At 40.9% G+C, this 15,948-nt stretch overlaps 1 protein-coding gene across 3 annotated transcripts in view; it reads left to right on the plus strand.

Annotated features, from left to right (window-relative positions):
- ARMH4 (armadillo like helical domain containing 4) overlaps positions 1–15,948 on the plus strand; it is a 304,815-nt gene that overhangs the window by 238,453 nt on the left and 50,414 nt on the right. For all 3 annotated transcript variants that reach the window (XM_089661128.1, XM_089661130.1, XM_089661129.1), the window contains exon 6: positions 14,464–14,495. In XM_089661128.1, the coding sequence (XP_089517254.1) occupies positions 14,464–14,495 (32 nt within the window). The remainder of the gene's footprint in view (positions 1–14,463; positions 14,496–15,948) is intronic.

Consider the following 15,948-nt stretch of genomic DNA (forward strand, 5'->3'; position numbering starts at 1 on the left):
CATAGTAACATTGTACTTTTCTACAAGCAAGCATTTACCTGAATGACATCGATTCATTCAGGTTATTTTTTTTTTTTTTTTGTGCTTAGCTGTGATTTGGCCACAGCTAATCACATGACATGTGTATGTGACCTGCTGTGACCATTCACAGCTAGGCACTAGTATGCAATGGATGGCATGAATGAAGCCATCCATTGTATACAACTGTCATGTGACCTGCTGCTATTGGTCACAGCAGGTCACATGGTACCAGCAACGGGGGCCGGTACTCAGATCTGCCATCACGCCGCTGCGCGGCTCTTCAACTGCGCGAACTGTGCATGTGCGGGAGGACGCCAAATGGCGTACACCCCGGAAAGCTAGAGCATTTTGCAGCCGCCAAACGGCTATAGAGCGGGCAGCTAATGGTTAAAAGGTGAAACTAATATATGAGATAGACTCATTACATGCAAAGCAAGATAGTTCAAGCCGTGATTTGTCATAAATGTGATGATTGTGGCTTACAGCTCATGAAAACCCCAAATCCACAATCTCAGAAAATTAGAATATTGTGAAAAGGTGCAATATTCTAGGCTCAAAGTGTCCCACTCTAATCAGCTAATTAAGCCATAACACTTGCAAAGGGTTCCTGAGCCTATAAATGGTCTCTCAGTCTGGTTCAGTAGGAATCACAATCATGGGAAAGACTGTTGACCTGACAGTTGTGCAGGAAACCATCATTGACACCCTCCATAAGGAGGGAAAGCCTCAAAAGGTAATTGCAAAAGAAGGTGGATGTTCCCAAAGTGCTGTATCAAAGCACATTAATAGAAAGTTATGTGGAAGGGAAAAGTGTGGAAGAAAAAGGTGCACAAGCAGCAAGGATGACCGCAGCCTGGAGAGGATTGTCAAGAAAAGGCCATTCAAAAGTGTTGGGGACTTTCACAAGGAGTGGATTGAGGCTGGAGTCAGTGCATCAAGAGCCACCACACACAGACGGATCCTGGACATGGGCTTCAAATGTTGTATTCCTCTTGTCAAGCCGCTCCTGAACGACAAACAACGTCAGAAGCGTCTTACCTGGGCTAAAGAAAAACAGACCTGGTCTGTTGCTCAGTGGTCCAAAGTCCTCTTTTCTGATGAGAGCAACTTTTGCATCTCATTTGGAAACCAAGGACCCAGAGTATGGAGGAAGAATGGAGAGGCACACACTGCAAGATGCTTGAAGTCCAGTGTGAAGATTCCACAGTCTGTGTTGATTTGGGGAGCCATGTCATCTGCTGGTGTTGGTCCACTGTGCTTCATTAAGTCCAGGGTCAACGCAGCCGTCTACCAGGAGATTTTGGAGCACTTCATGCTTCCTTCCACAGACTAGCTTTATGGGGATGCTGACTTCATTTTCCAGCAGGACTTGGCACCTGCCCACACTGCCAAAAGCACCAAAACCTAGTTCAATGACCGTGGGATTACTGTGCTTGATTGGCCAGCAAACTCGCCTGACCTGAACCCCATAGAGAACCTATGGGGCATTGCCAAGAGAAAGATGAGAGACATGAGACTGAACAATGCAGATGAGCTGAAGGCCGCTATTGAAGCATCCTGGTCTTCCACAACACTTCAGCAGTGCCACAGGCTGATATTGTTCTATGTACAATCCTTGTTTTATTGATTGCATGTAATATTCTACTTTTCTGAGATTGTGGATTTGAGGTTGTCGTAAGCTGTAAGCCATAATCATCACAATTATGAAAAATCACGGCTTGAACTATCTTGCTTTGCATGTAATGAATCTATCTCATATATTTCACCGTTTAAGTTGCATTACTGAAATAAATGAACTTTTGCACGATATCCTAATTTTTCGAGTTTCACCTGTATATAGGATAGCAGTTTATTTCACTGGCACTTTTTATTCATATATGAATTTATATATCATTATAAATACAGTCTTGTTGATTTTAATAATTTAACAAATCCCTAGTTTCACATGTGGTGTATGTATCTTTTTTAGCGCTGCACTCAATTCCCTTTATATTTGGGTAGTGTGTGTAATATATTGGAGTGCGGGCAAGTTTAGATAGAAATGATATAATTGAAGCACAGAATGTGTGGTTTTTTTTTTGGTTTTTTTTAATTGTAGCTACAGGATTGTTGACATTTTTCCTTGAGCAGTGCAGCTGAGACTAAAGTCCAGATGTTGGTTGCAGATGATTGGAGAGTGTGCAGTAAGGTACAGAAAACTATTATGGGTTTTAGCATTAGTACCAACTACTGAACATCTGGACAAATTTTAGGCAAATTCACCCAACATTGTGTCTGGAATTTACCATTTTTGAGACTTTGTGGTCAATTTCCACATGTTCCTGGCTGCCAGATTGAACAGACTAGATCCTAAATATAAAAACCCCAATACATATTTTAATTTTTCTTCAAAGTAAATTACTGTTTTTTAAAAACATTTTTAAAGTGTTGTTCAACTCCGACATGTCTCTCCTTAATTTCCATAAAAACCATCATCTTCTGATGTTCCTTGTTACTCATCGCTGAACTCACCTGGCGTAAATCTTGCAGAGTGCTCAGCCATTGTCACTTTTTTCTTTAAAGTCAACTCTAACAAAACTGGCACTTCACGTGGATGCTGATGAGCTGGGGCCTTGGATTCCAGTAGTAGGGTGTCTCCAACAAAGCTACCAGCTATGCCCACTCTGCCTTTGTGCTAACTCCTTTTTGCTAATAAATAGTCTCAACCTTACTTCTGCAGTCTTTAGTGTGTAATATAGATTGCCAGTGTCTACCAAAAAGTGAAATATGAATTTGGGCTGCACTGAACTTTTATGGTCACTTGTCCCCAAGGGGAGTATGTATCTGTGTCTGACACCAAATGATGTAATTGCAATATGATGAAAATTTGGATGGATACAAGACCTTTTAGGTTTCCGAATGCATTTTCTGTAGAGATTCTTTGAATTATGCTTTGTCATCATTATTAATAGTTAATGAAAAAGACTCCAAAGCAGTTATTTTGGTCATTTATATGTATTTTATACCTAATTGACCAGGTCTATTCTGACACTTTTTGTTTACTTGTAAAAATCTGTATTTTTTGCTGGAAAGTTACTTAGAACCCGCAAACATTATATATTTTTTTTTTAGCATAGGTCTTAGAGAATAAAATAGTGGTCATTGCAAAATACACTTTAATGAATGCAAAACACAATATATGACTCCTTTTTTTGTAAAATATAAAAGAGGATGTTATGCCAAGTAAATAGATACCTGACATGTTACGCTTTAAAACTGCACATGCTTGTGGAATGGAACAAACTATGATACTTAGAAATCTCCATAGGCAATGCTTTAAAAGGTTTTACAGGTTACCAGTTTAGAGTTACAAAGGAGGTCTAGTGCTAAAATGTTTGCTCTCACTATAACGTTCACAGTGATACCTCACGTGTGTTGTGCGAGAACCGTTTACGTATGCGTTCACCTCTGCACACCAGCACGGGGTGACCGGGGAGCTTAAAATTTTTTTTCTTAATTATTTTATTTAAAAACATATTTTTACACTGTCCCTTTTTTTAATTTTTTTTTTTTTAGCACTTTTATTCCTATCACAACAAATGTAAACATCCCTTGTAATAGAAATAAAGCATTACAGGTCCTGTTTATGGAGGCATCTGGGATCTATAAGACTCCAGATATCTCCTCTACCCTGGAAAGCATGAGATGAAAAAACTGGATGGGAGAGTCCAGAGAGGCACCGGCGGGGGTGGGGAGGGAGGAGAATGACCCCTCTCGCCACCTGTAAAAGCAATCCAGTGGATAATTAGCCTCTAGGATTACTTTGTAGAGCTTCGCTGACAGAAAAAACTATAGTGGGGTTATGGCTAACAGCTGCAGCCATAACCCTGGTATAACCACTTGAAGTCAATCACATACACGTGGTTACTTTAAAGCAGAACTAAACCCTCCTATCCTATTCAGCCAAGGAAGCTGCCATCGTAGCCTCTGTTCTTCAACTGCCATGATGCTGCACATGTGAACAGTAATGACACCAGGCATTTGATGGTTTAACAGTATGGTTGAGAGCAGAAGCAAATGTGACAGCTAGGAATCCCAGCATACCAGGAATGGAACTGCTTCTTGAAACCGTTAAATTGATGGGTTTAGTTCCGCTTTAAAGTGGAACTTAGGCAGGCCACAGACAAGTTGAAAAACCAAAATTCTGTTGATCAAAAAAAGAAAATAGCTTATACAACTGTGCCATCAATTGTTTTGATTTTCTAAAAACCCCCCCCAAAAAAAACAGCATGCTAGATCAGGCACTTTTGATTGTGGCATGAAAATTGCGCACTAATGGTGTCAAAAAGGAACGACAATCGACACAATTTTTTTTCATTTTCCACTCATCTATGGCTTGCCTAAGTCCGCAACTCATACTGTACCTCTTCTTCAACCGCATCTTCTTTCTGACTTATTCTGGATGCCAGACTGTGGCCGCCTTCAATGCCAGTGCAGAATGATGTGATCCTGGCACACAGTATCTGCGTTGGAATATACACTCACTGACCACTTTTCGGTACACCTTGCTAGTACCGGGTTGGACCCCCTTTTGCCTTCAGAACTGCCCTAATTTTTCATGGCATAGATTCAACAAGGTGTTGGAAACATTCCTCAGAGATTTTGGTCAATTTTGACATGATAGCATCACGCAGTTGCTTCAGATTTGTTGGCTGCACATCCATGGTGCGAATCTCCCATTCCACCACATCCCAAAGGTGCTCTATTGGATAGAGATCTGGTGCCTGTGGAGGCCAGTGGAGTACAGTGAACTCATTGTCATGTTCAAGAAATCAGTTTGAGATGATTTGAGCTTTGTGACACGGTGCATTATCCTTTTGGAAGTAGCCATCAGAAGATGGGTACATTGTAGTCATAAAGGGATGGCCATGGTCAGCAACAATACTCAGGTAGCCATGATGTTTAAACAAAGCTCTATTGGTACTGAGGGTCCCAAAGTGCACCAAGAAAATATCCCCCACACCATTACACCACCACCACCAGCCTGAACTGTTGACACAAGGCAGGATGGATCCATGCTTTCGTGTTGTTTACTCCAAGTTCTGACCCTACCATCCGAATGTTGCAGCTGAAATTGAGACTCCTCAGACGAGGCAACGTTTTTCCAAATTTCTATTGTGTTATTTTGGTGAGCTTGTGCGAATTGTAGCGTCCACTTCCTGTTGTTAGCTGACAGAAGTGGCATCCAGTGTGGTCTTCTGCTGCTGTAGCCCATTTGCTTCGCGTTCTGATGTGTTGTGCATTCAGAGATGGTATTGTGCATACCTTGGTTGTAACAAGTGGCTATTAGAGTTACTGTTGCCTTTCTATCATCTCGAACCAGTCTGCCCATTCTCTTCTGACCTCTGACATCAACAAGGCATTTTTCTCTACACAACTGCCTCTCATTGGATCTTTTTTCGGAACATTCTCTGTAAACCCTAGAGATGGTTGTGTGTGAAAATCTCAGTAGATCAGCAGTTTTTGAAATACTGAGAACAGCCCGTCTGACGCTAACAACCATGTCACGTTTAAAGTCACTTAAATCCCCTTTCTTTCCCATTCTGATGCTCGGTTTGAACTGCAGCAAGTCATCTTTCCCACAACTAGATGCCTAAGCCCCCGGTCACATCGGGTGCGACTTGGCATGCGATTTGCATGCCCTGCGACTTGCAAATCGTATGCCAAGTTGCACTGTGTTATCTGCTATTAGAACGGTCATATCGGTGCTGTTCCGACTTGCATGTGAGTACATTACAAAGAAGACTGTGAGCCAGCAGGTAGGTTTCTGCAATGTCTTTTCTGGAATAAAGAGCCTGCCTGCTCATAGTTTTTTAAACTGAGACTTTAGTTCCACTTTAATCCTTGGTGACCCCATGTGCAGCGGACTGCATCCAGGCTCGTACATCTGTCCCTCTCCGCAGCTAATCACTCTGTGTATATGCCAACAGCAGCAGCCGCTGGCAGTCTACAATTAGTTTACCTGGGCTGAGCGACCACTGCTGATTGCACAACCCTGGGGGCCACACCAACCCAGCCACATGAAAGGAGCCTAAACCTTTTTGTTCCTTCCTATGTTTTCAAAGTTAAGACACAGAGTAACAGATTATTATTATTGCAATTCTCTGCACTGATTAGGTAGACAAAGAAAATTGTACTTTCCATAAAAGGAGTTTGGGGAAAGTGGAAATAAAACGTTTTTTGGAAATACAGTTTAGAGGTTTCTTAAAGTGTATCTAAAAGCCAAAATCATTTTATTGTTTTATCTAGTAGGGAAAGTTTAGCATCCCTGTTGCATTTTTTTTATTTCTGTCTGTGTCCACATTGGGGATGTTTACCCTCTTTTTGTCTTAATATATTTGGGACCAGGACTGAATGTGGGGGACAATCTAAATTACAGAGTTGTCACAAGAACAGAATTAGAAATGAAATCTTCAAATGGGGGCATTTGTTGTGGTGACAGCTGTCTAAAAGAGATTCTTTTATCCTGTGTTCACACTGATGCGGTGCAGAATTTGCACTGGTTTCTGTGCGAATTCCACACCACATCACAATTGCACCCTGTTCATGTGAACCGCTGTGGGTGTGTATAGTTAACAACACCCCAAAATAGGTTTGCAAAATGCGGTGCGATGTGCAGAATCAGATCGCATAGGTGTGAATACCCATGCAATCTGATTCTAGTGCAGACCAAAAAAAAAGGGTCCTGCACCTTTTTGGTGCGGATCAGGTGCGATGTGAGCCATACAAAATGTATGGCTCAAATCGCACAACACAGAATTCGCATGTGATTATCACAGAAATGCGGTGCGGTTCCTGTGCGAATCACATGCGATATGCCACACCGTACAAGTGTGAACCCAGGCCTAATGTCCTGTTCTGTGTATATGGGACAGGAGGTAAAGGAATGGGATGGGACACAGATGGCAAAAAATGTATTGTTTTAACCAGTCCCTATTAATTATCACATAGTGATGATTAGAATAACGGAAACTTTGAACCAGTCTGCTTTAATTGTACAAAAGAATGAATGGAGATTATTACCTAAGTAGGAAATAAGTTATCCGTACATTTGCTGATTTGCAGTCCTAAATATGGCCATGAACTGAAAAAGTGAAAAATTGCTATGTTATAGAAAACATTTACAAATGTTAATTGTGCCTAAACAGTACCATGAAAAAGTGTCTTGAATTCCTCCTGACAAATAGCAGTGCTCTTCCTGGTATGTGAGTGTGCCTAGGCACTCCTGTGCCAAATACCTACTGCTGAATATCTGAAGTGCCCAGATCTAATCATGGCTGCTGTAATTGCTAATCTTAGGAGTTGAAAGTAAGATTTAGACCCCATTCACACTTGTGCAACATGTCATGCGACTTTGGACATCAGAGTTGCATGACAAGTTGTACCCCATGTTTTCCAATGATAAATTATCATATATGTGTGACTAAAAGTTGCAGTGACTTCAGAGGAGTTCATGCACTACTTTGGTTCGATTTTTATACAACTTGAGGGTCACTGACTTCAATGTTAACCCTCAAAAGTTGCATGAAAGTCATGCTTGAAAGTTTTACATGCAACAGTGGGCCTGACTTTGCAGAGGGACAAGTCACATTCAAGTGATACCTATACAAAGTTGCACTCCAAAGTCATGCAACTTTGGAGTTGTACAAGTGTGAACGGAGTCTTAGTGAAATCACTGCTGTGCTGCTGTGTCCATTACGGGAAGCATTGCCATGAACAAGCAAGCCTTGCCTCTAACAAGATGGCATCCTCCAGAGCGCAGAACAAGACATGCTAATGCAGGCCATAGATGGGGAGAAAAACTGCAGATTTTTCTTTTAAAAAACAAAAAATCGGTTGTTCAAGTGGCCGACGTTACCATCAATGGTAAAAAAAATCGGCCGATTTTCTACCCGTCTAGAGCCGGCAAAAAGTGTCCCTGCAGAGAGCTCTGCTATTTCTTTGACAGTTCTCTGACAGTTCCTTGACATTTATAGAAGTTGCAACAATGTATCTATTTGTTTCCATTTAGGATACAGATGTTTTTATTCGGAAACAAATAGATACAATGTTTCAACCGCTGTAAATGTCAAGGAACTGTCAGAGAACTGTCAGAAATAGCGGAGCTCTCTGCAGAGACACTTTTTGCTGGACTGGAATTCTTATTTTCATCCTACTTCTTCTTCTTCTTCTTCTTCTTCTTCTTCATCCTCATCCTCATCCTCTTCTTCTTCTTCTTCTTCTTCATCCTCATCCTCTTCTTCTTCTTCTTCTTCATCCTCATCCTCTTCTTCTTCTTCTTCTTCCTCATCCTCTTCTTCATCCTCATCCTCTTCTTCATCCTCATCCTCTTCTTCTTCTTCTTCTGCATCCTCATCCTATTCTTCTTCTTCTTCATCATCATCCTCATCTTCTTCTTCATCCTCATCCTCCTCTTCTTCTTCTTCTTCATCCTCATCCTCTTCTTCATCCTCATCCTCTTCTTCTTCATCATCATCATCCTCTTCTTCTTCTTCTTCTTCTTCATCCTCATCCTCTTCTTCTTCTTCTTCTTCTTCTTTTTCATCCTCATCCTCTTCTTCATCCTCATCCTCTTCTTCTTCATCCTCATCCTCTTCTTCTTCATCATCATCATCCTCATCCTCTTCTTCTTCATCCTCTTCTTCATCTTCATCCTCTTCATCTTCATCCTCATCCTCTTCTTCATCTTCATCCTCTTCTTCATCTTCATCCTCTTCTTCATCCTCATCTTCTTCTTCTTCTTCTCCTTCTTCTTCATCCTCATCCTCTTCTTCATCCTCATCCTCTTCTTCTTCATCATCATCATCCTCTTCTTCTTCTTCATCATCCTCATCCTCTTCTTCATCATCATCATCCTCTTCTTCTTCTTCTTCTTCTTCTTCATCCCCATCCTCTTCTTCTTCATACTCATCCTCTTCTTCTTCTTCCTCTTCTTCATCCTCACCCTCTTCTTCTTCCTCATCCTCATCCTCTTCTTCATCATCCTCATCCTCTTCTTCTTCATCATCATCCTCATCCTCTTCATCATCATCCTCATCCTCTTCTTCTTCATCCTCATCTTCTTCTTCTTCATCCTCTTCTTCATCCTCATCCTCTTCTTCTTCTTCATCCTCATCCTCTTCTTCTTCATCATCCTCTTCTTCCTCTTCTTCTTCTTCATCCTCTTCTTCATCCTCTTCCTCTTCTTCTTTTTCTTCTTTTTGTCTTCCTCTTGCAGGTCACTGCTCATGCGCAGATTTTTTATCGGTAAAAAATCGGCCGATTTGCCCACTAATTGCCGCGAAGATCGGCAAAATCGGCCGATTTTTTTCCAACTTTACCGGAAAACAAAAACGGCCAAAATACCGAAAAACGGCCGACCAAATCACCCACTAACGATCCGAAAATCGGCCGATTTTATTTTCGGCCGAAAAATCGGCCGATTTTTGACCCGTCTATGGCCTGCATAAGTCCGTACTGGGGAAAGGTCAGCTACATGGAGACCACAGGCAATACTGATGACCTGTCTATTTTTGAGCACAGTTTCCAGAGTTCAATTCCTCTTGAACGTTACCAATATCCGTATATACCCAACTGTGAACGAAGCCCTGCTCTTTAGATCATACCTAGTAGTGCACGGAGTTATGGTTACAAAATGTACTCTATTCATTGTCATTGACTTGACTTTTAACCAATCTTATTAATGAATGCATAATAGAAAAAAAACACACTAAAGCACGCAGAAAATGAACTTGCACCCTTTTTTAACACAGTGCACTATGTAACCCGTGTGTTGTGGTGAGCTTTACCACATGCTTTATGGTAACACAGTAAAACCGGATGCATAGGTGCGAAGCCAGCCGCTATCCGATCAGAGCGCCAGAGAAAAATGGAATACTGATTTTTGTTTTTCTTTTACAATAGGATAGCCATGGCGGCTGTTCTGTATGGTAGATTTTTCTGTTTACAGAATAAGAATAATATTCCTCATTGAGCACGGTGTTGCCAACATATTTAAGGTCTTTGGCTGCCTAGGGGTATTATTAACACAAAGAACATTGCTGCAATATTAAATATTAACATAACTGTAATATCGTCTTCAAAAGAAGAAAGTCAGTTTGCCTTGTGGCTGGTGAGGACTGTCTTTGTATTACAATGAGAGCCTTTTAAAGTAATCATGTTTTAGCATTCAGTAAAGCGATAGAGGTTCTCCCACTGGAAAACATAGGAGCCCAGAAGCCATGTATGACATTGCCACTGAAATAGGCAAGCATTTTCACTTTACATCTTATCAGTATACACATACAGTTGTGCTCAAAAGTTTACATACCCTGGCAGAAATTGTGAAATTTTGGCATTGATATTGAAAATATGACTGATCATGCCAGAAAATGCTCTTTTATTGAAGGATAATGATCATATGAAGCCATTTATTATCTAATAGTTGTTTGGCTCCTGTTAAAATCATAATGAGAACAGAAATCACCCAAATGGCCATGATCAAAAGTTTACATATTGGGCAGCACAGTGGCTTAGTGGTTAGCACTTCTGCCTGGCAGTACTAGGGTCGTTGGTTCAAATCCCAACCACGGCACCACCTGTCTGGAGTTTGCATGTTCTCCCTGTGCCTGCATGGGTTTCCTCCGGGTACTCCAGTTCCTCCCACGCTCCAAAGACATGCTGGTAGGTTAATTGGATCCTGTCTAAATTGTCCCTAGTGTATGAATGTAAGTTAGAGACCTTAGATTTTACACCCCTTGAGGGTTAGGGACTGATGTGAATGTACAATATATATATGTAAAGCGCTGTGTAAATTGACGGCGCTATATATAAGTACCTGAAATAAATAATAAATACCCTGGAATGTTTGGCCTTGGTACAGACACACAAGGTGACACACACGGGTTAAAACGCCAATTAGAGGTTAATGTTCCACATCTGTGGCTTTTTAAATTGTAATTAGTGTCAGTGTATAAAATAGTCAATGAGTTTGTTAGCTCTTACATGGAAGCACTGACTAGGCTAGATACTGAGCCATGGGGATCAGAAAAGAGGTGTCAAAAGTCCTGCGTAACAAGGTAATGGAACTTTATAAAGATGGAAATGGACATAAAAAGTTGTCCAAAGCCTTGAACATGCCAATTAGTACTGTTAAATCACCTATTAAGAAGTGGAAAGTTCGGGGATCTCTTGATACCAAGCCAAGGTCAGGTAGACCAAGAAAGATTGCAGCCATAACTGGCAGAAGAATTGTCTGGGATTCAAAGAAAAACCCACAGGCAACCGCAAAAGAAAAACAGGCTGCTCTGGAAAAAGATGGTGTGGTTGTTTTTAAGGAGTACAATACGGTGATACTTGAACAAAAATGAGCTGTTTTTGGTTGAGGTGCCAGAAAGAAGCTTTTACTGCACCAATGCCACAAAAAATCCCAGTTACAATGTGCCTGACAACACCTTGAGATGCCTAACCAGGCCTTTCTGTGTCATTGATGTAGTAAAGGCTTCTTTCTGGCAGCTCGACCATGCAGCTCATTTTTGTTGAAGTGTCATCATATTGTGCTCCTTCAAAACAACTACACTGTCTTTTTCCAGAGCAGCCTGTATCTTTCTTGTCGTTACCTATGGGTTTCCCTTTGTATCCCGTACAATTCTTCTGGCAGTTGTGGCTGCAATCTTTCTTGGTCTACCTGACCTTGGCTTGGTATCAAGAGATCCCTGAACTTTCCACTTCTTAATAGGTTATTTAACAGTACTGATTGGAATATTCAAGGCTTTGGACATCTTTTTATGTCCCTTTCCATCTTTATAAAGCTCCATTACTTTGTTATGCAGGACTTTTGACAGTTTTTTTCTGATCCCCATGGCTGAGTATGTAGCCTAGTCAGTGCTTCCACATAAGAGCTAACAAACTCATTGACTATTTATACACTGACACTAATTACAATTTAAAAAGCCACAGATGTGGGACATTAACCTCTAATTGGCATTTTAACAAGTGTGTCACTTTGTGTGTCTGTACCAAGGCCAAACATTCCAGGGTATGTAAACTTTTGATCCGGGCCATTTGGGTGATTTCTGTTTTTATTATGATTTAAAAAGGAGTCAAACAACTATTTGATAATAAATGGCTTCATATGATCATCATCCTTCAATAAAAGAGCATTTTGTGGCATGATCAGTCATATTTTCAATATCAATGCCAACATTTTACAATTTCTGCCAGGGTATGCAAACTTTTGAGCACAACTGTATTTTGTGGTTACCCTGATATACTCTATTATTAGAATGTTATCACCCCAAGTGACTGCAATTGGATTTCTTGGTGTTTGAATAAGGTATGATTGGAGACATTGGAAGTTTAGGCCACTTTGCAGTGCCCCTTTCTTGATGTCACTCACTTCCACTATGCTCCCCCACAATCAGCCCCCTAAGTAAAAATGCTTCCCCATACCCAAATGTCCTTCTGGGTATAGAGAAACATGTTACCTCCTCCTCTTCCTTACTGGATGCCTAAGCGGCCAGTCACCAGCCCCAAACACAGTCACTTGAGGAAAGGGAGAATACCCTGTGTATGTGCCGATACCATGGGGTTGATCTACAAAAGGAATATAGGTTGTTCACTTTGCAGAGAAATTTGCACTTTGCAAGATAATTTTCCATTAGCTTAATGAGCATGGTGAAAATTCACTTTGAATACCAAATCATGGGTAAGGAATCTGTCAGTGGACTCTAAATGATCTTAGAATTTGCACTTTGCAAGGGAAATTTCCATTGGCTTAATGAGCATGGTGAAAATTCACTTTAAATACCAAATCATGGGTAAGGAATCTGTTAGTGGACTCTAAATGATCTCAGAAGCATCTCAAACGGATGTTAAATGGAAGCGAACTACACATAAACGTATGCTGCATGAGCCCATCAAGCCAAAGCCTTGTCCCATCTTAATGCATTCTCTGCATTAAAGTAAAAAACCTTCTGGGGTCAGTTCCTCCCTCCGCCATCCCCCCTAATAACTTACCTGAGCCCAGTCTCGATCCAGTGCTGCCCCTGAGAACAGCAGCTCCGCTCTCTCTCTTTCCTTACTGGATATGGAGGCAGCAGCATGAGCCATTGGCTTCCGCTGCTGTCAATCAAATCTTGTGAGGAGGGAGTAGGGGGGGCAGGGCCGAGTCATGCTGTATGTTTCAATAGATGCACACAGCCCTGCTTATGATTGAGCCTGCATGACTGCAGTCATAACAAACAACTTGCTATGGGGGCATTTGGAAGGGAGGAGGAGCTAGGAGTACCAGCAGGGGACCCCAGAAGAAGAGGATCAGGGCTGTTCTGTGCACAATCATTGCACAGAGCAGTTAGGTATGACATGTTTGTTATTTTTTTTTTAAATTGCACCTTTCCAATCAGTGTAATTCCGTTTCATTGAGCTGCCAAACCAGCGACACAAGACCTGTGTCATGGAAGAAATATCATGAAGGCCCAATTCACACCTGTGTGACTTGTCATGAGATTTGACAATTCGAAAACCGAACCAGTGAGAACCAGGGCTAAAGGTCCAGTTCTTTTCTAGGCCATCCACACTGATGTCAATCAATTGGATGTTTTCAAAATGCATTGGATGCTCTATGGATTGTACCCCTGACTTTTATTGGAATAAAGTTGTAACTGGACCTTTTAGTAGTGGTGTAGCACTTCAGTTTACATTTTTGTTACCTTACTCTACAAGCCAAGGAGACAGTAGAGATCCTTTGAGGTGTAGAAGATGCCTGACCAAAAAAACAGATTACTGACATCAACATTAATAATTTAGAATGGCAGGAACAACATGATAACCTATACTTCCAGCGCTATTTTTCCACTTAGTTCCGTTCTGACAGGTTCTTGTCCAAACATTCAGTCCCACCAGAAGAGAAGTTCTAGGTTTAACTTTTTAAAATGGAATAATATGTTATTATTTTATCTATAACAATATGAAATAATGATGGTGTATGAAATGGCCTTCATGTATAAAGTAGTAATTATGATTTATGCTGCTGTTTGTAGAGCTACCACCATTCACAGTGGGAGGTGGATGGCCTAAACTAAGAGCTAGTCAAGCTCTGATGGATGCACATGTACTGACAGAGACCACCCTTATAGGAGGAGACCGCACAATGAGTAGGAGGATGACTTTATCAGCATGCCACTGCTTAATTGTCCAATCAGTAGACTAGGGGTGTGTTCCTGACCAGGCTATGTTGCTGCTGCTGAACGGGGAATTGAGGACTGGCAAATTGTCAGTCAGTTAATTTCCCATTACTAGATTGTATCAATTTGAGCTGCTGGCCTATGGTAAAGATTTAATATGAGAATAACATGTTTAAATTCTTGGCAGGTTTGCACATTTATTTTGCTCAGTTTGTAACCATTATTATTTTGTTCTTTTTAGTAAGAAGTTGGATGGAAAAGCTGAAAGACAAGGTAAGAGTTCCTTTTTTGAAATTCTTCACCCAATTAAAATAAAAAAACAAACAAACAAGGGACATATTGTTGGAATTCAGCAATACCCATTTCAACACAAATCAATAGGATGTCATCATTACCAAATCACTTTATTATCTTTTTGAAAACAAAATGGTGCTTCTAAACTTTTCATGCCCCCTAAAACTTAAAGTAGATCTACAGGCAAAACTTTGTTCTCATTTTTGGTTGAGCAAGAGTGGGTTATAACCCCCCAGTCATATTTTTTTTTTGCCATCTGTGTCCCATTTCGGAGATTTCCCTTCTTTTCCTGTCCCATAGACAAACAGGAAGTGAGAGGAAATCCCTGCAAATTAAAGGAGATTTCTTGGGGACCCCCAAATCACCGAACAAGTGTCCCTATTGGAAGATTTCCACTCTATTACTTTTATGGGGACAATATAAAATTTGGGATTTGCTTTACTTTCACTTTCAATGATAATGGTAAACAGGACAAATAGGGAGGATGACTCTCCTTAACAGGGGAACAGACAGCAAAAAAAAAAACTGGCAAGTGTTCTAATCTCTCTCCACTCTATCCAAAACTAAAAAAAAAGTCTTGCCTTTAGTTATTCTTAAAGAATGTATTATATTGTCCCTGGTAACTAGAAGCATTGTTGGAGCATTGTGTAACACATCGAAGTAGGAAGCAGCGCCTTCATATGTAATAAGAAAACATGGCTGTCTCAATTGAAAATTACATAGAAAGGAGTTTAAATAAAAAAAAAACATTACCAGGAGCTGGAAAGCCAATATGGACCCTGTATTGCAGCTGCTCGGCCTTGGAAACCAATTCCATGAAGCTCTCTGTTCATGGAACACTGTTGTTGTGCTAATCTGAAGGCTACATGAAGTTTGGAGGTCTTTAGCTTTTGACTCTGCAGACAGTTGGTGACTTCTGTGCACTGTGCACTTCAGCATGTGCTGACCCCGCTCTGTCATTTTATGTGGCCTATCACTTTGTGGCTGAGTTTCTGTTGTTCCCAGTTGCTTCCACTTTATTATAATACCACTAACAGTTGATCGTGGAATATTTAGTAACAAGGAAATTTCACGGATGGACTTATTGCACAGGGGGCAACCTATCACGGTACAACGCTTGTATTCACTGAGCTCCTGAGAGCGACCCATTCTTTCACAAATGTTTGTAGAAGTAGTCTGCATGCCTAGGTGATGATTTTATACACCTGTGGCCATGGAGGTGATTGGAACACCTGAATCCAATGATTTGGAGGGCTGGCCCAATACTTTTGGCAATAGAGTGTATATAATGTTTTTTTTCATGGCAGGTGCATGCATGCTGAGTAATATGTAAGTGTTTTTTTATGTTCCCGGTTCACGGCTTGGCTTGGCAGTGCAGTGTGGTGCAGTGAGCTGCAATAAAATTTAGACATACTGCAGTATATCACAGTGC

Source organism: Staurois parvus, unplaced genomic scaffold (genome assembly GCF_062004578.1).
Source record: "Staurois parvus isolate SC_StPar_1 unplaced genomic scaffold, SC_StPar_1.0 ptg001316l, whole genome shotgun sequence".
Lineage (NCBI taxonomy): Eukaryota > Metazoa > Chordata > Amphibia > Anura > Ranidae > Staurois > Staurois parvus.